This window comes from Opisthorchis viverrini (assembly GCF_000715545.1).
Source record: "Opisthorchis viverrini unplaced genomic scaffold opera_v5_12, whole genome shotgun sequence".
NCBI lineage: Eukaryota > Metazoa > Platyhelminthes > Trematoda > Opisthorchiida > Opisthorchiidae > Opisthorchis > Opisthorchis viverrini.
Genome location: NW_008751668.1, coordinates 3,844,639 through 3,864,752, shown reverse-complemented (window position 1 = coordinate 3,864,752; position 20,114 = coordinate 3,844,639). Strand labels below are relative to the sequence as shown.

At 43.8% G+C, this 20,114-nt stretch overlaps 2 protein-coding genes across 2 annotated transcripts in view; one reads left to right on the top strand and one right to left on the bottom strand.

Annotated features, from left to right (window-relative positions):
• T265_01191 (hypothetical protein) overlaps positions 1–20,114 on the top strand; it is a gene marked incomplete at both ends in the record, with an annotated part of 50,439 nt that overhangs the window by 17,393 nt on the left and 12,932 nt on the right. The window contains one exon of the mRNA XM_009165152.1: positions 6,650–7,036. Within this exon, the coding sequence (XP_009163416.1) occupies positions 6,650–7,036 (387 nt within the window). The remainder of the gene's footprint in view (positions 1–6,649; positions 7,037–20,114) is intronic.
• T265_12741 (hypothetical protein) overlaps positions 17,072–20,114 on the bottom strand; it is a gene marked incomplete at both ends in the record, with an annotated part of 7,072 nt that continues 4,029 nt past the window's right edge. The window contains 3 exons of the mRNA XM_009165181.1: positions 17,072–17,181; positions 17,271–17,420; positions 19,153–19,353. Coding sequence (XP_009163445.1) covers positions 17,072–17,181; positions 17,271–17,420; positions 19,153–19,353 — 461 coding nt within the window. The remainder of the gene's footprint in view (positions 17,182–17,270; positions 17,421–19,152; positions 19,354–20,114) is intronic.

Here is a 20,114-nt window from a genome sequence, read left to right as displayed (position 1 = left end):
GGTAATGACCGATAGAAATGATGTTTGAATCTGAGGGTGACAATGGACTTTCCATTCGGGAGATCGGGAGGGAAGGTCATGCACTGAAAGCAATAGCTTGAGTGCATGAGCGTCACTGAACGCCCGACCGGCTGTTTGTCAGTGTCTCTAACTACTGACCTGTCCTCTCTCTGGGTTCCCACCGGTGGAGACAGCAATGACCAGCGCAGCTGAATTTATTGGTAACGGTTTTCATACTGCGCTACCAAGTAATTGCTCGACCTCCTCTAGCTCGTTCTTACCATTCGCCTGGTTGTGCGAAAACAGCTGTTCAAGGAAATCAATCCATTGTCGTACGGACTACGTTACTACACTAGCACAATCTGTGGAGACTGATCGTTTCATCAGTCGTCGGGGAGTCATTTCTTCCGAAAACTATTTGATGCAATTCAGCACTACTGATCCAGACTCAGAAGACTTTGAAATGCATTCCCACAACTGGCGTTACATAGCCTGTTGACTGTTGGTTTTACGATGGAACTTTACTCGGTAGTACTGTCACAAGTTTTAAAGTGGAGATTTGCTTGAAGGATAAACCTACCAAACAAATCACTCGGTTATTCGTAGTTCGATAGATAAAACAGACCGTCGGCATAATCGAAGCGAAAATGTATGCCGTCTTTTGTACAGATCAGTTGATAGACAGCAATGACACGCATTGATAAACAGTAGTTTATCCATTACCCCAGGGCAAAATTCATGGATCTGGAAATATGTGTGTGACTTTCTCACGGTAAGTGCAACTCTCTGAGAAATGGGTTGTGACTTTCTAATGCAAATATGCGGTGTGGGCTTTGTCGAAACAAGATAGTGTCATTGGTGTATCACCAAGAGCACCAAAGATCTATCGACTGTTTGCACAGAAATATTGAATGCTAAGCTTTTGGAGGGACCCTCGAGGGTAAACACACCATCACAGAACAATCCATACTGCCGCCATGAAGAGCACTCAGTATGGGGAGAATAAGCTCAGTAGTTACGAATATGTCGTTTACCCGGTTCAGCATAGCTGAACAAAAGAACGACGATCACTCTTAACGTAAGGGTGTGGTTAGTGGTTTCGGATTACGTGAACTCAATAATTCGGAGTCTGACTGGCCCATACATGTCGAAGTTGACATCGTACAATTCGCAAAAAGACCCGGAGCAACCTAACCTATCGAATAGCCATTCCTACGTAGCAGTCGACAATGAATCATTGTCGATTCACACGGGAGTCGTTTGATCACGCACTGTCCGCTCGAGAATCACTGGCTCGCTATAGCATCGCTCACCGCGGTAAACTTATTCACGGGGCTTGGAATCATCAACACCCCTAAGTTCCGGGGTTTATTCACAGGCGTGATCAGCTAGGTTTGAGAAGTTGTGCATCCATTTCATAGTTGGTACTGTCAACTGGAGCTCGAGAAGGCTCACTAATTGGGGTACGAACTTACTGGCCAGAAAGTTTGTGTTACAACCACAACCCCGGCATCTCGACTGTTCTTGTCTAGGCCTGGGCGACTTGGCAGTAGCTCAGTCCTCGTACTTTTTTTGGATGGCATGGCACAGGTGTGCACTGAAAGGGTGTTACATCTGAACGATTATCATTTGATAATAACTGCTAAATGTCATAGTGATCATGAAAAACTGGATTGACCAGTAGGTGTGTTGAGCTGCACGTAAAGTCTAGAATGAACTTGAGAAACTCAAAGTACAATTGCAAATCTTCCAGTTGTTCGCTGTCAGTTTCGTCTAGTAGCAACCAACCTCTCTGGTTGTAACTAAATCACCCACGGTCCGTTTGAGAACTGCTTGCAGTCGGAAGTAGCCACTGGAACTATGAGCCATGTTCATATTACCTGGAAGCACACCGCGGAACCCTCTAGCTATTGCGGTTCTGAAGCTATTCACCCATGGAGTCAACGAGAGCGATCAAGCAGCAGAGGTAAGGTGGTCTCTCAAACGGACTGACTCAGCTCGGAAAGAAACATGGCTATGGAGCGCAGCCCACAAATCACTGTGTAACAGCTGTGTATTCGCAAATCATTTGGAGTAGATGAACAATTTTAAAAAAAAACGGAACTGAATTACTTGCACTCCTAAAAGTTCCGGAGTACTGAGTGCAGTTTGCCTAATTTGGAAAGTAATCTGTCCGAAAAAGAAATACTTCAAATATAGTAGGTAAAGTCAGTGCGATCGTATCCATTCCTCGATTGAAGACAAAAAAATGAGTTTACATTCTCTATCTCTTTCTCTCTGAAGCATCCGAACCTATGGTGACCACACTTCCCGGAGATGGTTTGCAATTCGATGGGTGTTTAGGATACACCACTGTTCATATCGCAACATTCATGTGTGTTTCCAACGTGTGTTTCGTCGTTGTTATCACAAAAAACGGCCGTCCAAATACAATTTTGTCAGAGTTGATGGGTATAATCCGTGTAGGACGAACCACACCGAGAATATCTACGATGGGTTTTCGCATACGCTACACGGACACACTAAGCATGCATGTTTGTCAGTTGATGGGCTGCCTCACAGTGCTATAGATAAGCGTGCCTCAAAAAGGGGATACAAAATGTCCATTCATCTAAATACAGAAACCCAGGTGCGTGTGGAGGGACTGAAGACTAAATTTTACGCAGAACTGAAAAAAAGTATTGGAAGTTGCGGAACTGGGAGAGTCATGAAAAGACTATGATGCGGCCAGAAGAGGCAAGAACAACCATAAGTAAGAGTATGTGAAGCGTACAGGTACCATAGAACGACATGACTGATGCTTCTTATATACCAACTTGACCACAAATAACACCGCCTCAAGAACTACCGAGCGAAAAAGACGCATCAGGACCCTCTGAGAAGTGTTTGTTTTTCAGGAAGTCGTACACTGATGGTTGTCCAGAAACGTTTTTTTAAATTTTCTAGAAAAGTGAGCTTCTATTCGAGTGATATCGCTTGCTCGAGAAAGAAGAAAAGCACTGTTGACTGCGTTCTTAAACCTGAACAAAGGCCCCGATATAGACTGTCTCTGGAATCCTATGTGGGAGCGCACAAAGCAACCATAATCTGGTCGACCACGTCACATCCAGTAGCATGGGGTGGGCGGTCAAAGAGCCATTCAAGCAGTCCAGCAAGATAAAACATTCTCAGCGAGTGGTTATAGACACTTAGTATAACTTGGTAGAGATCCAGCGTGGAGCCACAATATGAAACAAAAATGTTCAGCTTACTTGTCAACCATATAATCTGATTGCGATTGAAAACGGTGCAGAAACCCTTCACGATGTGCTGCACGTTCAATTAGCTCATTCATCGCCAAGTCCAATTGTTCTTCGAATCGCTCGATGAGTTTTCCTCGAGTTTCTGCCACCAGCTGAGCCAATATTGCTTGATGTAGCACTTCGCCCACCTGAGGTTTGTGTGATTCCACGGAATTTCCCATCGATTCCGAACGGATGTCTCCTTGAACTGCTAATGAATTTGACTCCGTCAAAGAACAGATGTTTTCATCAACCTGTTTGTGACTGCGACGTCGAATTCGTTTTGATTCACTGTCTGCACTGTCCATGTTGGCTGAGTATCGGAGTGAAGAGAGGTCCTAAACGAGCTGAAAAATTCAACCGTAATATTATTTTGGTTACAGCTGACACTTTCAGTATGATGAAAGTTTAAGTTATTGTCAGACAATCACGTCATTCGATGGTTTTAACTGGCACACTAGGGTGTGTGTAATCTACAGACGTTATCGATCAAACATCACGTGAACAGGGCCAAATAACCGAGTTGTGCGTGACAGTTCATGTGCACGACAGTTCACGCGCGTTCGCCAACATGGTGGGTGCGCACGCACGGTGACTTATCGTAACGAAGGAGACGGATGTCAAAGTGTCAAATAGATCAACTCGTACCAGTGCAAAATATGAACTCAAAAGTCAAAAATTAGATGGCAGCGGACACTCTAAGTAGATGAACAGGAACAAGCCAACACCGTCAATTTTTCTGGAGGAAATACACGGGCTATGCGACAAACGTAAAGGCAAACTCTGTTGCTGTTACCTAGTGATGAATCTATAAAAAAAATTTCAACATCGCCGAAACAACACAAATTTGCAGCGCAACTTCGAAGAAAGTGTGGCGAAGTACAAACACTTTTATTGTAAATTCCGCATCAAATCAATTGTGTGCCTAAATCACTGGTCACTGAGTCATTGCCAGAACGACAAATAACTGGGGTGAGTCAATTTCTAACCTCGAAGGCGGAACCAATCTATGCTGACAGGCCGCCATTGGTGTCCCCCCCTCAAATATTTGGGAGACTCAAATCAACGAATTTCCGGTCAGCAAGTGAAAACTCTACCACATGGGCATGATTAGTTGAGCATCAGAGCGACTAGCTCACTGCAAGACACGATATGGGGCCACTCATCCCTCAGGCAGGCGGTTCCCTACAGGGGCTCACATTCTTACTGGTCCCTTGTTCAGCCGTGGCATCCTTTCGGTGCCTGACTTACACTCCAACTGAAAAAATTAAGGGGGCTAGAATACTGCTGGGTTACCGAAGCATATACAGAAGCCGTAGATTTAGACGTTGGAATAGAATCATGGCCTTTGGTCGGAAGGTTTGTGCCTTAACCACTTGGCTATCTCCAGACAAGCGACGAATTCTCACACTGAAGAATGGACCTTCAGGAGTTCTTCCATCCTGGGTATATTACTTAAAGCTCATAGGTGGCGGAGATCCTGAAGTTTCCATCATCGATGCAATCCAAGCTAAATGAAAACGACAGGAAATTTATTTGGAACTGACTTCGCTAGACACAGTTCCGTTAACTCGAATCCACACAACTTGTCCACAACTATGTCTTGCGGCTTTGGAATATCTAAACCTCTGACTCCGGAATGTGAGTTCCAAAAATGACAGATCGACTTTGGCTTGCACCTATTTGGCACTTATTAGGTCGACTTTGGCTTGCACCTATTTGGCACTTTGGAACTTATTAGAACAGACAATATTCTTACACCTATGAAAGCCGAATAAGAGGAAACTAACTGTATTAGTGTATAAATTGATCACCTGACAGACTCAGGACATACAACATGCGTTTGGATGATCGTTTTCCATCTAATAACACACCGAAGCTAAGGGACACAAGCTGAGATGACACAAGTCACTGATTGTGCGTGATTCTCTTCAACGACTCCCCCCTTTGTAATCCCTAGGTTCTGCGTGAAACTCAAGCGCCTGATCCGCGTCCCGACTCTGCAATTAGGAACTCTTTTTCGACAGTAGATATCCTTCTGTCCCTTTTACTTCAATTAGTTCCCGCTCATCAAAAGGACAAAAGGCAACGTAACCCGTTCATCCTGATAGGCGATGAGTGCAAAGCATTTAGAACATATTTAGCATACGCCTGGGAATCGGTAGCTCTCACTAGATGGTTGAAACAGAAGTTACAGGAGAAACCTGGGAATGCACTAGCAACTACTAGTAAAAGAAGTTCTGTGTTTTTCTATTTTCTCTTGTCTTGACACTATGCCCGCACCTCGCAGCGAACAATCCGCAAGTTGATATCAACCAATTTCGACAACCGTGAACAGGCATATAGTCACTGAGTAATTAGGATGAGTTTTTTCACTTTTCAGAAACTCATGCTTCACTTACGAAATCCTCCTTAAGCCAGCATGTCTCCTTCTTACTTCGAGAGCGGAACCGTTGGCGGACTGGAGAATCCTAAATGCAGTATCGTATCGAACAAAATACTTCAATATCATAAAGAATGTTTTAGTTGAAACATTCCGCAGGATTAGTGCAGTAGATGGAACTGAAGAAAGTCATGAACGCGCCTTATTGGGGTCTGAAGTTAACATTTTAACCAGAAAATGACCATGTGACTGCACTTGATGTTCAGTTAAGAAATTCGGGGAGTACGACTACCTGATGAACATCAGAGAGGCAAAGCCGCTAGAAGGTTGTCAGCCTTAGACATAGTATCATGTCAAAGGTGCGGTTACTTTCAGAGAGGTTTGGTAAACAATCGATGGATTTATTGCTGGGCAACGTTTCGCTTTTGACACAAAAGCTTCGTCAGGCCAATTGAGTAAGTAAGTAGGTTGATTGGGTTTTTAAGGCAGTCAGGAAACCAATTCGTGAGATTCTTTGTGACTTGATCAGTGCTGGGTAATCAGTCTGATGTTCCTGTTTGTTGGTTGGTGGGAAAAACTAAGATTAACGATAGATTGCTAATAGCAATTCTGTACTGCAGTGAGTCATCGAGTTAAAGACGGACACAGCCCTTTGAAAGGTTGGAGCGAACATGTACGTGTTGAAAAGCTTTGCTTGGCAGATAACGTTTGACCGCTTCCATTGACAACGAAATAACCGAAAAAAGCATTAGAAGATTCTCAAGAATTTAACTAACAGAATCAAAGAGAACGCTGTACTGCAATTCATTGCCATGAGGTCAAACGGAAAGAAAAATAGGGATAACCGTTTTGGTGCTGTCTCAAATTAGAACACGGTTTTATAAATAAATTTGTAAAGTTATCTAATGTTCGATGACCAAGGGTCAATTTTGTCTGTGAAGTAGACAGAAAATTTACTACAAATTATCGTTGATTTTTATATCAGACTACTACTCGAACGCTGAGTGAGGAAAACTTGACGCACAAGCTCCATCCAACCACCCCCTTTGAATCTATGTCCAGAAAATCGCCTATTTCTAACTGCATGATTAAAAACTGGAGTCGGAACATGATAACTCACTCCGGTGGAAGCGCAGCGGTTTTCACACCACATCCGCGGGTGCGCAAACCGTCAAATGAGGTAGTTAACCCTGGTCGTGCGCACTGTCCGGAGTCCCGTTGGAGGATTCAGGGCCGCCTTTCCGTTGGTCAAATTAGATCGCTTGGTTCCGATGCCGCTCGTCGCTCAACGCTGATTGGTTCACGAACAGCCAAGGTCGCCGTCCAAACGGCTTGCATCGTGTCGCCCTGCCTGTGTCGAGACTTGTGGGCGGTGGATTGAAATCCGACCGTGTGGATTAGACGAAGGCGAGTGCAAGTGCGACTGCACCCAAGGAGAACACAGAAAATTGGTGTTGGAGACCCTCGGTGGTAGCGAAGCCCGATGTATCGTAGATGTACCGTGCGCCCCTAGTCACTGGGCTGACAGGGCTGCTGAGATTACGGAATCGCGGTATTGTAGGGGGGATCTTGTCAGCAGGGTTGTTGGAGGACTTGTTACAAGAAGGAAAATGTGATTTCTGATAGCTTCTGAATAGTTCCATACGGTTTCTGAATTGTCCCCAGGTTGGACAGCAAGCATAGACTCTACCGTAACGTTAATAATTAGTAGAGCCGAGGCAGAACAATCACTTCAGCTGCGGGAATCATAGGGCTATGTTAGAGCAATACGGCGTGATATGAAGCACGACACTCCTTTCAGAGGAGGTGCACCGCCCGAAAGGAAGTAGCATTTGTAACAGTCGAGTGGTCTTGCATATTTGACTCTTCATCCATTACCCCACCCAACATCGGACACCTCATGACGGATCATCATGTCCTTAAGAGAGTTCATGTTCGATAACGGGACTTGTGGCACTCTAGCAAACATGAGCACTGGTGTCGTCCACTCTGACACATCCAGTATGACCTTTGAGCACATCAGCTTTTGTAGAGCCTTACCGTGTCCCACCAGAACGATGTTGTAATGTTCTCCGAAAGTCAACAAATCAGCTTACATCTGGCTTAACATGAAGTGGGTTTCCGGCAAAAAACGAAGCTTCTAAACTATGTGCTAGTTGTTAGAAAATACAGGAAATGTTTTCAAGCAGATGTTTGGGGTGTGGTGATCTCTTTGCTTAACAGATACTTCAGAGGACCAGGGTGAAACATAGTGGTACGTTTTTCCGAGCTCATGCGCGTAGAGACTCAGTGGATTCCGGGACTTTCAGCTAGCCAGGTTTAGATTCTCTCATATCCCATGACTCAGCTTACCTGATGAGCTTCAGACAGGACCTTGGCGGACTGTCTACGGATTCTGAACTGATGTCCAGTACTACTCATAGTGATACGCAGTTCGCACCTTTAGAAAGGGAACTCACACTTCCAGGTTTTCAGCTAGCCAAACAGTCCTACTCAACAAAGAGTTCAAAAAGATGCTGATATATATGAGAGCTGTATACACCAGTTTGGATACGCTCTTATTTGGGGATAACTTATGGCCATTGGTTGTTGGTTGATCACCAGTTTAGGTGGCCCCCGAACGGCATAATTTTGAGGCTTGATTGGCCTTGAGATCTTGACCCGAGCTGACGATGGGGAAACAGATGCCTATTGTATTCCCCGCTGCTTCCTTTCCTTATCGTGATCATCGATAAACTGTGCAACATGTGACAGGTGGTGTTGAGGCTAGATAAGACGGACAGCATGACGAAATCATCAGACCTTGTTTGATGCTGTACCCTCCAGGTATGAAGTACCACCTTTCTTGGCGGGTCGTATTCCTGTCCTCCACAGCCTGAAACGGTCAACTCTCTTGAACATATCAGGCTCTGTTGCCTCATTACACACGCTATCCTCAGATATTCCGTCTTTGTTACATCGACGTACACAGTCCAACTGGTTCGAAGTGGTCATTTTCACTGTGTTTCTTGCTGTTTGCTAGTCATTCCGAAATCCAGTTTGGTGTCTAACAAGATTGTGGAAATATCTGCTGGTTATCGGGTTGCGACACTTGACGTTTCTGACCCGATCGATACTACGCACAAAAGTTTAGTCAAATTTCAATCACATTTTACCTTCAAAGGCGAACGATTGACAAAACACTGCGAATCGAAAATTAAAAAAAAAACATAATGGGAGATCGGTAGTAAGAATAATGGATACATCTGGCAGTCTTGGATATTTATAAGTAAATATAATGATGTTCATATAATTAAGCGGATTCTGCACAGCTGAGTAACCGGTCAAGGAGTACGTTTGGAAACTTCACAACTTTCACCAGTGGTTGCTTTGATCGGCAGTTAACATGAGCTCGTGGGTTCATATCACATCACCATCGGCCGTCACCAAAAGGCTGGACAGTGAACTGATTTGATGATTAGCGCGTTTCTGTGACAAGGTGAGCGTTAGAATTTATGCCAGATGTGTTTTCGCAGGTGACTTGACATCGATTCGACAGATGTTGATCGAAATAATATAATATAATATAATATAATACAATATAATATATAGTTTTTACTGGGATTGGCAGTGGGGAGTTGCTACACGTATGAAAATAAATGCAATGCGAAACGGAAGCAGTTCGAAAAAGGAACTTACCGTTGGTGAGAGTCCCTTGTTGAAAGTCTGGACGGCGGGAACGTGTTTTCTCCGCAGTATGACTGCTACACGTGTTCCACAGTTGTCCGTGGACCTGTGGAGAGTGGTTGACTTCCTGCTCCCTGCGCGCGCGCGAGTCTGTGTTTTGACCGAGTTCGGTTTCCCTATATGTAGATCCGTTTGCGTGTACGTGGGCGTTTCAGCACCATGAGTAGTTGCTACGCTCACTAGGCGGTACAAACAGTCGATGTCAGATGAGTCATCTTTGTGTGACGTGGTTTGTGAGCGTAGAAAAAAGACGAGTCTCGTGATCGAGTGAGCGACTCTGGGCTGAACAGTCAAGTATGTGGATGAAGGGATGTGTATAGGCTATACTCGTACGAAGTCTAGTCTTGCATACCGGGGCGATCTGCGGTTACAGATCTGACCAAGCTAGGGGACGGATGTGTGGCGACTTAGTGTTTGAGAAAAAACACTGTGATTTTTCAACAAAAATGGCCTCATAGCAGAAGGGTAAAGCTTTGGATGAGGGACCTCATCGTCTTGCTCTCTAGGTCTGGCTGAATTGGCAATAGCCCAGACCAAGTATATCCTCGATTCCACTGCAGCAAAGCATCAGTTTCAAATACTGATGTGCTGCTGGTGATAACGATGAGCCAGAATGAAAAGTGCCGGGACAGGAAGTGATAATTTTTCATTGGTATGAACACCAGTGGGACCTTTACGTATTACCATCTAATTGGACGTCTTTATTCGGGGGTCTCAGTATCATGGTGATCACTGGCCAGCTGAAGCTTAGTTCATCACTGAGTTGCGTTCCTCTGGGTGCGTACATAAGCTTCGGGGGGGGGGGGGGATCATCGGCCCATCTGTCACACAAACCCTACCTGCCCCCTATCTAGGACGGATTAGTTTGACTAACCGTATACATGATAGGGAGATAGTGAAACGGAAAGTTTGTCGGTGATCTGATGAGAAGGGTCAATTAGTAAGGAGTCTGGCATGTGAAATGGAACCCAATCACAGTGCCTAAAAGTGACCCAGGTTTACCGAAACTCAGTCTCACCAAAAAATCACCTACAAAACATTTGCCGTTAAATTGCCGTACTATAACTAAAAGTATCCTCCTTGGATGTGCCTGACCAATATCTTGAGACTAGGAGCTTTTCCTAGGCAAATTTGTCCTCGTGAGTTGTCGAAGACTTGTCCGTGTCGTTTAATGGATGCTCCGGTTCTCTGCATTTCCGGTTTGTGGCTCCAGCTTCTTGGAGTTAGTCAATTCCACTCTGAGTATTCATTCACACAGAACGAGCAGTTTTTCTTGTTATTTTGGTATAAATCATTTTTTCCGCAACACCTCTGAATCCTCTTGGTCATATTAAGGCTTCCGGAAGTCTTTAAGAGACGTCTTTATCATACGGTAGGTTTGTTCAATCGGTCCCAAAAGGAATATAAAAATGACCCAATGTTCCATTAGGCTGTCCTGAGCAGTGTACAACATTCGAGGTTTCGCTCCGACATAAAGCACGGGATACTCCAACCTGGCTTCGAATCGCCTTTAGACTTTTATCTGGACGATTTTGTATTCCAGTTGACTCAGGTGCAAAATACTATCGGTATGATTTGATTCCGCGCTAACCATGGCAAACGTGGGAAGTAGTCGGGTGATATTATCTATTTATGTTGAAAGTGGGGGCATCTCAAGCCATTTATTTCTTTGCTGACATGAGTAATTTTTCAAGTTGCTTGCCAAATGTTGTCGCCCTCAAAGCTTGATTTACGTGAACTATTAACAGGGCATAGATGAGATCGGGGGAGGGGGTTATCGAAAGTTACATGGAATTCGGGATTCCCATTTTGCCATTACTCCACTACTGTTCCACCCTGGGTGTAATATATTTTTCCGTGTTGACCTACTGAAACTATAAAGTTCAGCCACTATGGAACAGAAAGGTTTTTGACTAAGCACATACCAGCGTCTGACAAAGCAAAGATTACAGAACTCATTGGTAGTGTATGCTGGGACTGACACTGATGAAGTGAGTGACGTTCATCTGAAAGAAGAAATCGTTGTAACAACTGCAGGGTTTGTATCCTTCATGCGAGCTAGTGAACTGTGTTATTCAGCGCGGTACTTTCGACCACCTGAGGTAGAAACTAGTAGTAAAAGTCTGCACAGTGCAGGGCATCATGGGACAGTGGTAATGGACAAACATAGGAAATACGACGTTGTTCATTTTGCACTTTTTCATCAAAGTGCTAACCACCTTAATGGGCGTCATTGTTCGGAACTCGGTTGGCCCGATAACAAGGTCAGTCATGAGGGCTTTTTGGAAGCACCGTCACTTTGCACACAACGGATCAGACCGATCGCGGCAGCATACACGACGGGAACTGTGTTAATCGATGGAGTATTCTGAAATGAATAGAATAAAGACGTCATTAAGGGATGACCCCTACAGCTCTAGCTTAACAGCAGATTTCGTACTGAGCCCCCACAGACGTGGGGGGTACAAGTAGAGTCGTACTATGTATGTGCGACCTGAAACATGAAGTTTCCAACTATCACCTCCTTCAAGGTTAATCAGAGTTGTTGGCTTATTCGCTTGTGATCCACAATCAGCCAGCTTTTTCATAATTATGTGCCGTGACCAGTAGTATGATGAAAACCCCTTGGTTGCGCTTATTCGAGGAAGGAAATGTTAAAAGCTCATGGAGGGTGTATAGTTGATAGTATAATTTGTTAGACGCCAGGAGGCTTCTTCAGAACACAACGAGATGAACTCTGGTGCGGACGACTTAAAATCGATCGATGCCTAGAATACGACTCTAAAGTCGCTATACCCCGTCCATCTACCTGTCTTATGGAGAAACGGATCGGTAAATGCATTGGAGTGGTTCATATCGGCTGATCTCCAATGTGCCACTTGCAGTGGCAAAGGAGTTACTGCCTAGAAGTAACAGGTGATATAGCGGAGCGTCTGGCGTCCTGTAGGCAATGATGACTGATAAAGTGGAATTCTACAGGAACAGCTCATCTCACGAGACTTATTCCTGGGCGATAGACAAGAGGGTTGTGCTCACTGATATCACCTGAATAATAGGGATAATGATCCGCAAAAATCGTCATTTGGTAGTTATGATGGAACGATTTTTACAGTGAATCAAAGTACCAGATAGAAGAGCCGTTTTGCCTTACAGTGTTGCAAGTCACGAGATAATAAATGTGTTGCTAACCGAGCAGTTGCTATACTTCGGAAGTGAGAATGTCAGGGTTTGTTTATAATGACTTGGAGTCGAACAGATAGGGACAGCGTCCTGTCACATACAGACAAATGGCTTTACGAAACGCAGCATTCGAGAGACAACGGAAAGGCGGAAGGTTAGAGGGAGTTGCTGGAATGGAAAACTGTCGACGATGTTGTGGGGCTGTCAATCCAATACAAACAATCACCCTTTCACGACGACACCCGCACCTGTTTGCTGATCAAGACATCCATGAAAGAAGCAGTTTCCCCACTGAAGATCTTCATTATGACAGGACAGAAGCGTAAGTGGGCTTGTGACTGGTACAGTAATGTACGAGAAGCAAGACCATGAAGAGTAGAAGTTAATTCCACCCCACAAAAGCCAAACTAAGGAACAAGAACCACGAGGACCCAAGGAAGAATGCAGTTGAGTTTCGGTAATTTCGCTTCTGATGTCAAGAATGTTTACGTGATACAAAGTAGGCAAGGTCAACAGGGTCCTGCTCCGGAGGTGGCATGATCACCCGCCGGAGGCCCGAATGAGCAGACCTCTCCAACCAACCCAGATACTGAAAATCAAGCGTGAATGGTATTGACGCCAATTTTACGAGACAGAGTGTATGAGAGGCATACATTACTACAGTAAGTTGTGGGTAGTGCAGTGCGGGTACATTTCGAAGCACCGCATACTCAGGTAATCGGTGGCTGTATTCGGATTTTGCCCTATAGGTTGTTAGATTGTGTTCCACCTTCGTACTTCAGAGGTAGTTCAGAATCAAAGTCATAGAAGAGTTATTAAACTGAACCTGTTTACAGGCTACTATAAACAGACATGACTTTGTGGGAGCAGATGTTGTGAAGAAGGGCCCCAAGACAGACTAAGTGTATCGTTGCAGTGTGGGGGATTTCCTGCATATCCACCGCACGCATCAGTTAGGCAGCTGAGGTTTAATTTTGTGCTCAGATGGTTTGATAGAATCCGACAGGGATGTACCGTTCAAATGAACACTCATGCATAATGAATCAACTCCAAGTGGCTTGCACGTAGCAAAATGTGGTGATGTTATGTGCTGATGCGTAAACGGATGTAAAAATGGAGGAGAATTAACTGGTTCGCCTTGTTTGGACACACCGTGACTTGGTGTCTTGCACGCATGTTCGAGACCGTACTGGTCAGTGACCTTCAGGAATATCAGATTCGAGATGAAGGTGAATTGCACAAGATGTGCTGTTGTGACAATTCCACTCAAACTTCAGCTTGTACACTGCCAAACGCCGCGCTAAAGAGTTCGATTTCTCAGTCCTTCTTTGTCAGCCAAGCGGATTACTTATATTTGAGCCAGCACTTCGGAGTCATTATCTTCAGCTTTTCTGCACTGCCTAATAGTCTTGCTTTAAGATTTATGTAAAAATAGTTTCTAATTCATTCAAATTCACATTACATAACCCATCTCTTGCAGCGATATAGTAACAACACACATCACTTGACTGAATCCTCATGACTGCTGTGTTGTAACGATTCGATTGATTGTGTTCGATCTTTTCAACTGAACTTTCAAGTAACTAATCGATCTTCAGTACAATAAGTTATGGATACGCTGAGTGTCTATTGTCACGATCAAAGAACATGGTGACGATTAAATCAGCTCTCTCAAGTACCTGGAAGGGACCGACTCGTGTAGAAGACTTGAGAGAAAGCTTGCAGAAATGCTGTGTAGATATTGCCATCTTGGAACAAATCAAGCAATCCATTGCTTATTCACTTAACGCTCATAAATCTGCAAGAGGTATTTGGTGGTGAGGAGCTGTAATGAGTGATTTAAGTCATTGAGTTTCATTAGTTCAGTATTAGAAAAGATGGCATAAGTTGTAGGATGATAAAATCCCTTCGGCATCCATCAGTCGTGGGAGAATGACATACTGATATTTTTGATATGCACAAATGCAACAACGCTATCTCTAAAGAATAATGAATGGAGTCGCTCCCAAAGTAGATGTGCGTCTATTGTTTATGGGGGGGGCTGGCCTTAGTGTTTCAATCAGAACAGATGCAGATGAGCTGCTAAGGTTTCTGTTGGAATTCTCTCCCTATGGTTGGTTACCTACCGCTCCGATATCGTTTTTATCATATCTAGTTTTTCGGCTGTGTGGAAAACGCACACAGATGCGTCATTTAAAAAGGTCACAGGGTGTCGAGTGCCATGACAGCCATCTGAATCTTTGCAAATTGAGGGGGCGAATTTCTTAGCATGATCGGACTTGCCGGTTGCAAAAGTACCCAGTCTAAACCACCACAGGAACACCAGTGAACCGTTTAGGTACACTTAACCCATTTCCAGCTGAAGCCCGCAAAAGGTGAATCTGCTCCAATGCTTAATCGACAACTGCTCAACTCTGCTGTCATATTACTAAGCGAGAATACCGATAGTAATGCGACTACTGGCTTACAACCTTCCGATCCATTCCCATCTAAATGGTGTTGTACCGGGCATTCACGAGAGAGCATTGTTAAGACAGTATACTCGGAAGAAGTGCGGTATCGCACAGAATCCTGGAAGACTAGACGGATGAAGCCAGAGCCATGATGTAAGAGCTAGCTAGTTCTGGTACTCATTCTTATGTCATCGTGCTTAAACAGGCTGATGGTTCTTACCAGGTTTCGATGTATCTGCCCTCGGCTTTGCATGAGCATCAACGGATTTCACGTAGCTTCATGTACAGCTCCAAGTACACCGCTTGTGTTTTAGCTGCTATTCATAGACGTCCAGCGCATCGTGGACCGGAAGATGCCAGCCAGTAAATACCCATTCAATTCACAGTGCTTGGAAAACTATTCCAAGTGAAATCTGTCGCACATTTTGACGCGCCTCCCGTATGGCATCAACGTTTCACCGGCTAGCGTACTGCTGGGGCACCGGGAATTTTCACACAACGCTATACCGCGGCTATACCCCCGGTCAGTAAAAGATAGGTGTTCCATTACAAAGCAAAATGCTGTTAAAGCAGACGGTGTGGTTATTTCATCCCAGAATGTACGAACAAAGAATATCCGTTAAAAAAAGCGGAATATGGATCTATGGCCTATACATCTTTGCCACTTTCTGGATCACGAAACAGTTCCACGCAAATCAAATCCAGATACACAATAAGCACAGTTAGAGCCACTACGCGGTCTTATTTCATTTTCGTGTCAATGTCGAACGCGGAACGGGTGGTTTCAGGGATACATACTCGGATCTACATATCACAGTGAAAGGATCTGATAGTGTTCACAGTTCTTCAGGACAAGTATGCTTTTGGAAAGCCATCCACAGCGTCTCCCTGTCTACTGAGTTGAAGGTTTTCATGAAGTCTGTGAACAAATCTTATAACGTTTGGTTCTGTTCCTGTCATTTTTCGCACAACTTACGTGCTGAGAACGTCAGTCGTACCGTATTCAGTTCGAAATATCAGAAGGTGTCAGTGTGCAGTAATCTCCGATCAATATTTCGGCAAAGATATGTGTCTTTTTATGGACGTAACACAGCACTAGTAAAGTTACTGAAAACTCTTCGAACGCCCATCACCGGTTTCACCCATGTTGAAGTTTATCAGTTAGGCACGATCCCCGAGTTTCCGTCAACCTTTTCTACTGAAAGCTAGACTGACAAGTAAATCCACTTACATACCTCATGTTTCAGTTGATATGGCATTCGAAATATCGCAATAGATTGCATAGACTTAACATAATTCTCATAAGGCTACTGAATACCAAAGTGGTATGCAAATGAGTGCATTTGTCGAAAGTCAGCACTTTTGTATGTTGCTTTCGGAGAAGCCCTGGTGGGGGGTTGACGCCAAGCATATTGGGAAAATGAAGCTGTTGCGAGATGTGCCGAGATAAACCACAAAACCTGCGCCCGTTCTCACTTGTTAGAGAACTAAGCAGGAAGACCTAATTAGCGGTCGCACGAAGTTGAACTTTAGCAGGATTTCTTCTTCCACAGTCAAACTAACCTCACGGATTGACTGGAGCCATGGTAAACAATGTTCCTTACGCTACCGGTCAGCGATAAAAAAATCAGCGGTAGATTCGGGTTTGAACTTTCTATCATATGGCTCGTTTATTCCCTGACTTAAAAATTTAGATGTCTGATTCTGAGGTTATACAGAAGACAAAGAAAAACCTCACCTACTTCAGGTTCTGTCTACCCTAGAATAACAGAGGACAACTTACTTATTTCCAATCGCTCATCTGCCCTACTTATAGATAAAGGTTGATACCTGGACAGTAGACCAATTGCCTTCTATCGGACATTCAATTCGTAATTCAATCATAAACAATGTGCCAGTTTGGAGTGGTTCCAGACACTGCAGTTTTCGTCGGCCGAGGATGGGGAGATTGAGGCAATGACAGCTATGCATTTAGGTAGCTGATAAGGCTGGAGGTGGAGTTGGATAGAGGGAGGTTGTCCATTGTAGCTACCCAGTCACCCACATACTTGACTGTTCAGCTCACAGTCGCCCACTGGATCACGAGACCTGTCTTTTTTCATACCCACAAAGCACGTGACATTAAGGTGACTCATCGGACGTCGATTGTCTGCACCGTCTAGTGAGTGTAGCAATTACTCAAGGTGCTGACATGCCCACGTACACTCAAGCGAACCTACAGATAGGGAAACCGAAAACACAACACACAGACTCGCGCGCGCGTAGAGAGCAGGAAGTCAACCACTCTCCACGGGTCCACGGACAAATGTGGAACACGTGTAGCAGTCGTACTGCGGAGAAAACACGTTCCCGCCGTCCAGACTTTCACCAAGGAACTCTCACAGACGATAAGTTCCTCTTTTGACTAGCTCCCATTTCGGATTGTATTTATTTTTATGCGTGTTGCAATCCACCTCTGTCAACCATGCTAAAAACTTTTATTAGTGCATATACCTTCTGATTTATATTATGGCCATCATCGAAAGAGCACCAATTCCATAAGCTAACATGTCTTGGGCGTAGTTATTGCAGGTTTCAAATAGTCTCCTGATCATTTGTGGAGGGTCCATCACACGTATAAACCTGTTTCGGTGACACAACTATGAGGTAGTAATTCTTTTCCGAATGGCCACAGACGCAAAAAAGGCTAAGAACGGGATTCAAAGATGCCTATTGCGTTCATGTTTGAAAAAAAGTTACCGGACTTCGGTAAAGTCATTTTAAACATCAAGACTTGGACCCTACCATAGACATGACGAAAAGGATATACTAACGGACATATGTGGGCTAACCGAGTTGCGGGCAAGATTTAGCAGGTATGTGGACTTGGGACGTTTTAAGTTCCCTCAACTCCAATACAAAATTTCGTGCATCTGTTTTTTTCCTGCTGGATTCACTGTTTTTCTGTCCCATCCCATTGCCTCCTTGAGGAAGAATACTACCTCATAGTTAGGTTTCTAATTTCGGTGAACTCTTTATTCATGTCCAACTTATCGTTTACGTGTTACGTGGCTGACCTTGAAACTTCAAGGAGTTTATCATTATTGGTTTGTTTGGGGGGGTTGGGGTTGGTGGCAAAGGAGCCACTGTGCTTAGTCCAAGGCAGTAAGCTCCTCTATTAAATATTATAACTTGATGTATATCTGTACAATTTAAGATCCGTGTAGCTGAGAAACCCCGTCCAGGAATGACTTGTCGAGTGTCTACTTGATCTTTTCATTGAGGGAACTCCAAAACAAGAATTTTGCATTCCAGTCTTTGCTGGTAGGGAAGTTTGATCCTCGAGGAAGCATAGGGTCCTCTGTGTTGAAAGTTGGGAGTTCCCGGATGTGGTGGCCATAATTTGACTAGCTTAAAGAGAGCATGTCACATGTACGATATATATATATATATATATATATTGCCGTAAAAAACTCTTCTTCGCCTCAAACCATTATGTATGCATTTATTCGTTATATCAAACATTTGCGTTGGGTTAACCTTATTCAAGAATAAAAATTGAGCGTTTCTTGACCAAGAATGTCCTCCCCTATTAATCTTTGCACGCCTTGTTACTCAAATAAACTAGACCCCGTTTACAAATCCAGCGTTTACAAGTTGTTTTATTATGAGTTGTCCCGAACAGATAGCAGAGTTTTATTTTGAATCTGAATCATTTCTTTCCACAAATGTCCCTTCAGATTATTATTCAACGAGCCCACAATTATCAAGTCCGCAACATTCAATGACGTTTTGAGCTGTTATTATGGCCGCGTGTGCTAAGTTCTGGTGAAAGCTTTGTTCTTACTAATGTACTACCGGTTTGTTGAGGTTTGATTGTTTTGGAAAGTTACTATTTTTGGGCTCAACTGACTTTTATTTTCAACTTGTCTTGCAAAATATTTGTAATGTTGTTTGAGAAAATAAAGTTACCTTAAATTGATGTAAATTATTATACGAAATTAACATTACTGTCAAATGATAAATTTGTAGAAGTACTTTGTGATTTTTCAAACAGTCGGTAAATATTAACCGAAAATGTGTGTTATGAGCCTAGTCTATGCGTGAGAAACCTAGCGGCGAAAAAAAGCAACAATAGACGCGCACTCACGGGATGCGTAGGCCAATGATACAATGGCTGGGCCGGGACCGAGAAGGTGTTGTGAGAGGTATTGCTGCTGTTGTTGCTGTTGCTGTTGCTGCTGTCTGGAAACCAGCGCTGCAGCCGCGATGGTAGCTGCAGCATTGGCGGCCGAATCAGATACGCCTTCCGGGCTGCTGGAGATAGCAAGTCGGTTTGGATAATAAGCGCCTAAGTGGAAAAAAAGTAATTCCGGCCATGAATGTTAGTTATTTTTTTACAGATATTTTACAGCACTTTCTTCACCTGGACTTCATTACTTAGCAAGTCGCTTTTATAAATCACTATGAGTGCTATGGTAACTTGCAAAAAAGCACAATGTTGCCACAACTGCCTTCCGCTCAATAAATTTTAACGACGGATACAAGACATCTTATGCAGCTCGACTTCCGGATAACTGGGCACTGCGTCACATCTGTTCACAGCAACAGAAACAAAAGCAGTGTGGAACATCTCAAAGACGCTTAGAGTTTTGAAAATGCTTGAAGGCTAATAGATAGCCAACTGGACAGTATTTGTGTTTTTGTGGTAGATATTCCTAAATTTACTGCACTTTTCACAGTATGGTCAATGTGTTTACAGAGGCGAATCTGGTGATGTGCCAAAGTGACAGTAGTATCACTTTTTGGAATTTTGTCCTCGTTCAGTGTTCAGTCCTAAAATTTCCTGACGCCCTTCTTTTCGGAATATTTTTGTGTATGTCATGTCGTTTTATCGGTAAAACTTTAACTTGGTGGCCCGTAAGTATTATTAGGCTTTACAAATATGGGACAACCAGGAAAGCAGCATCAACTTCCAAAGTTTAGAAAGCTGGTTTGTCAAGGGGAGTGTTATCTAAATGGGACAAACATAACTACCTGGATAATTTCAATAAAATAAACTTCATTCTCCCTTTTCTGGAGGGTTAGTAATCATTTTGGGGATTTTGTTTG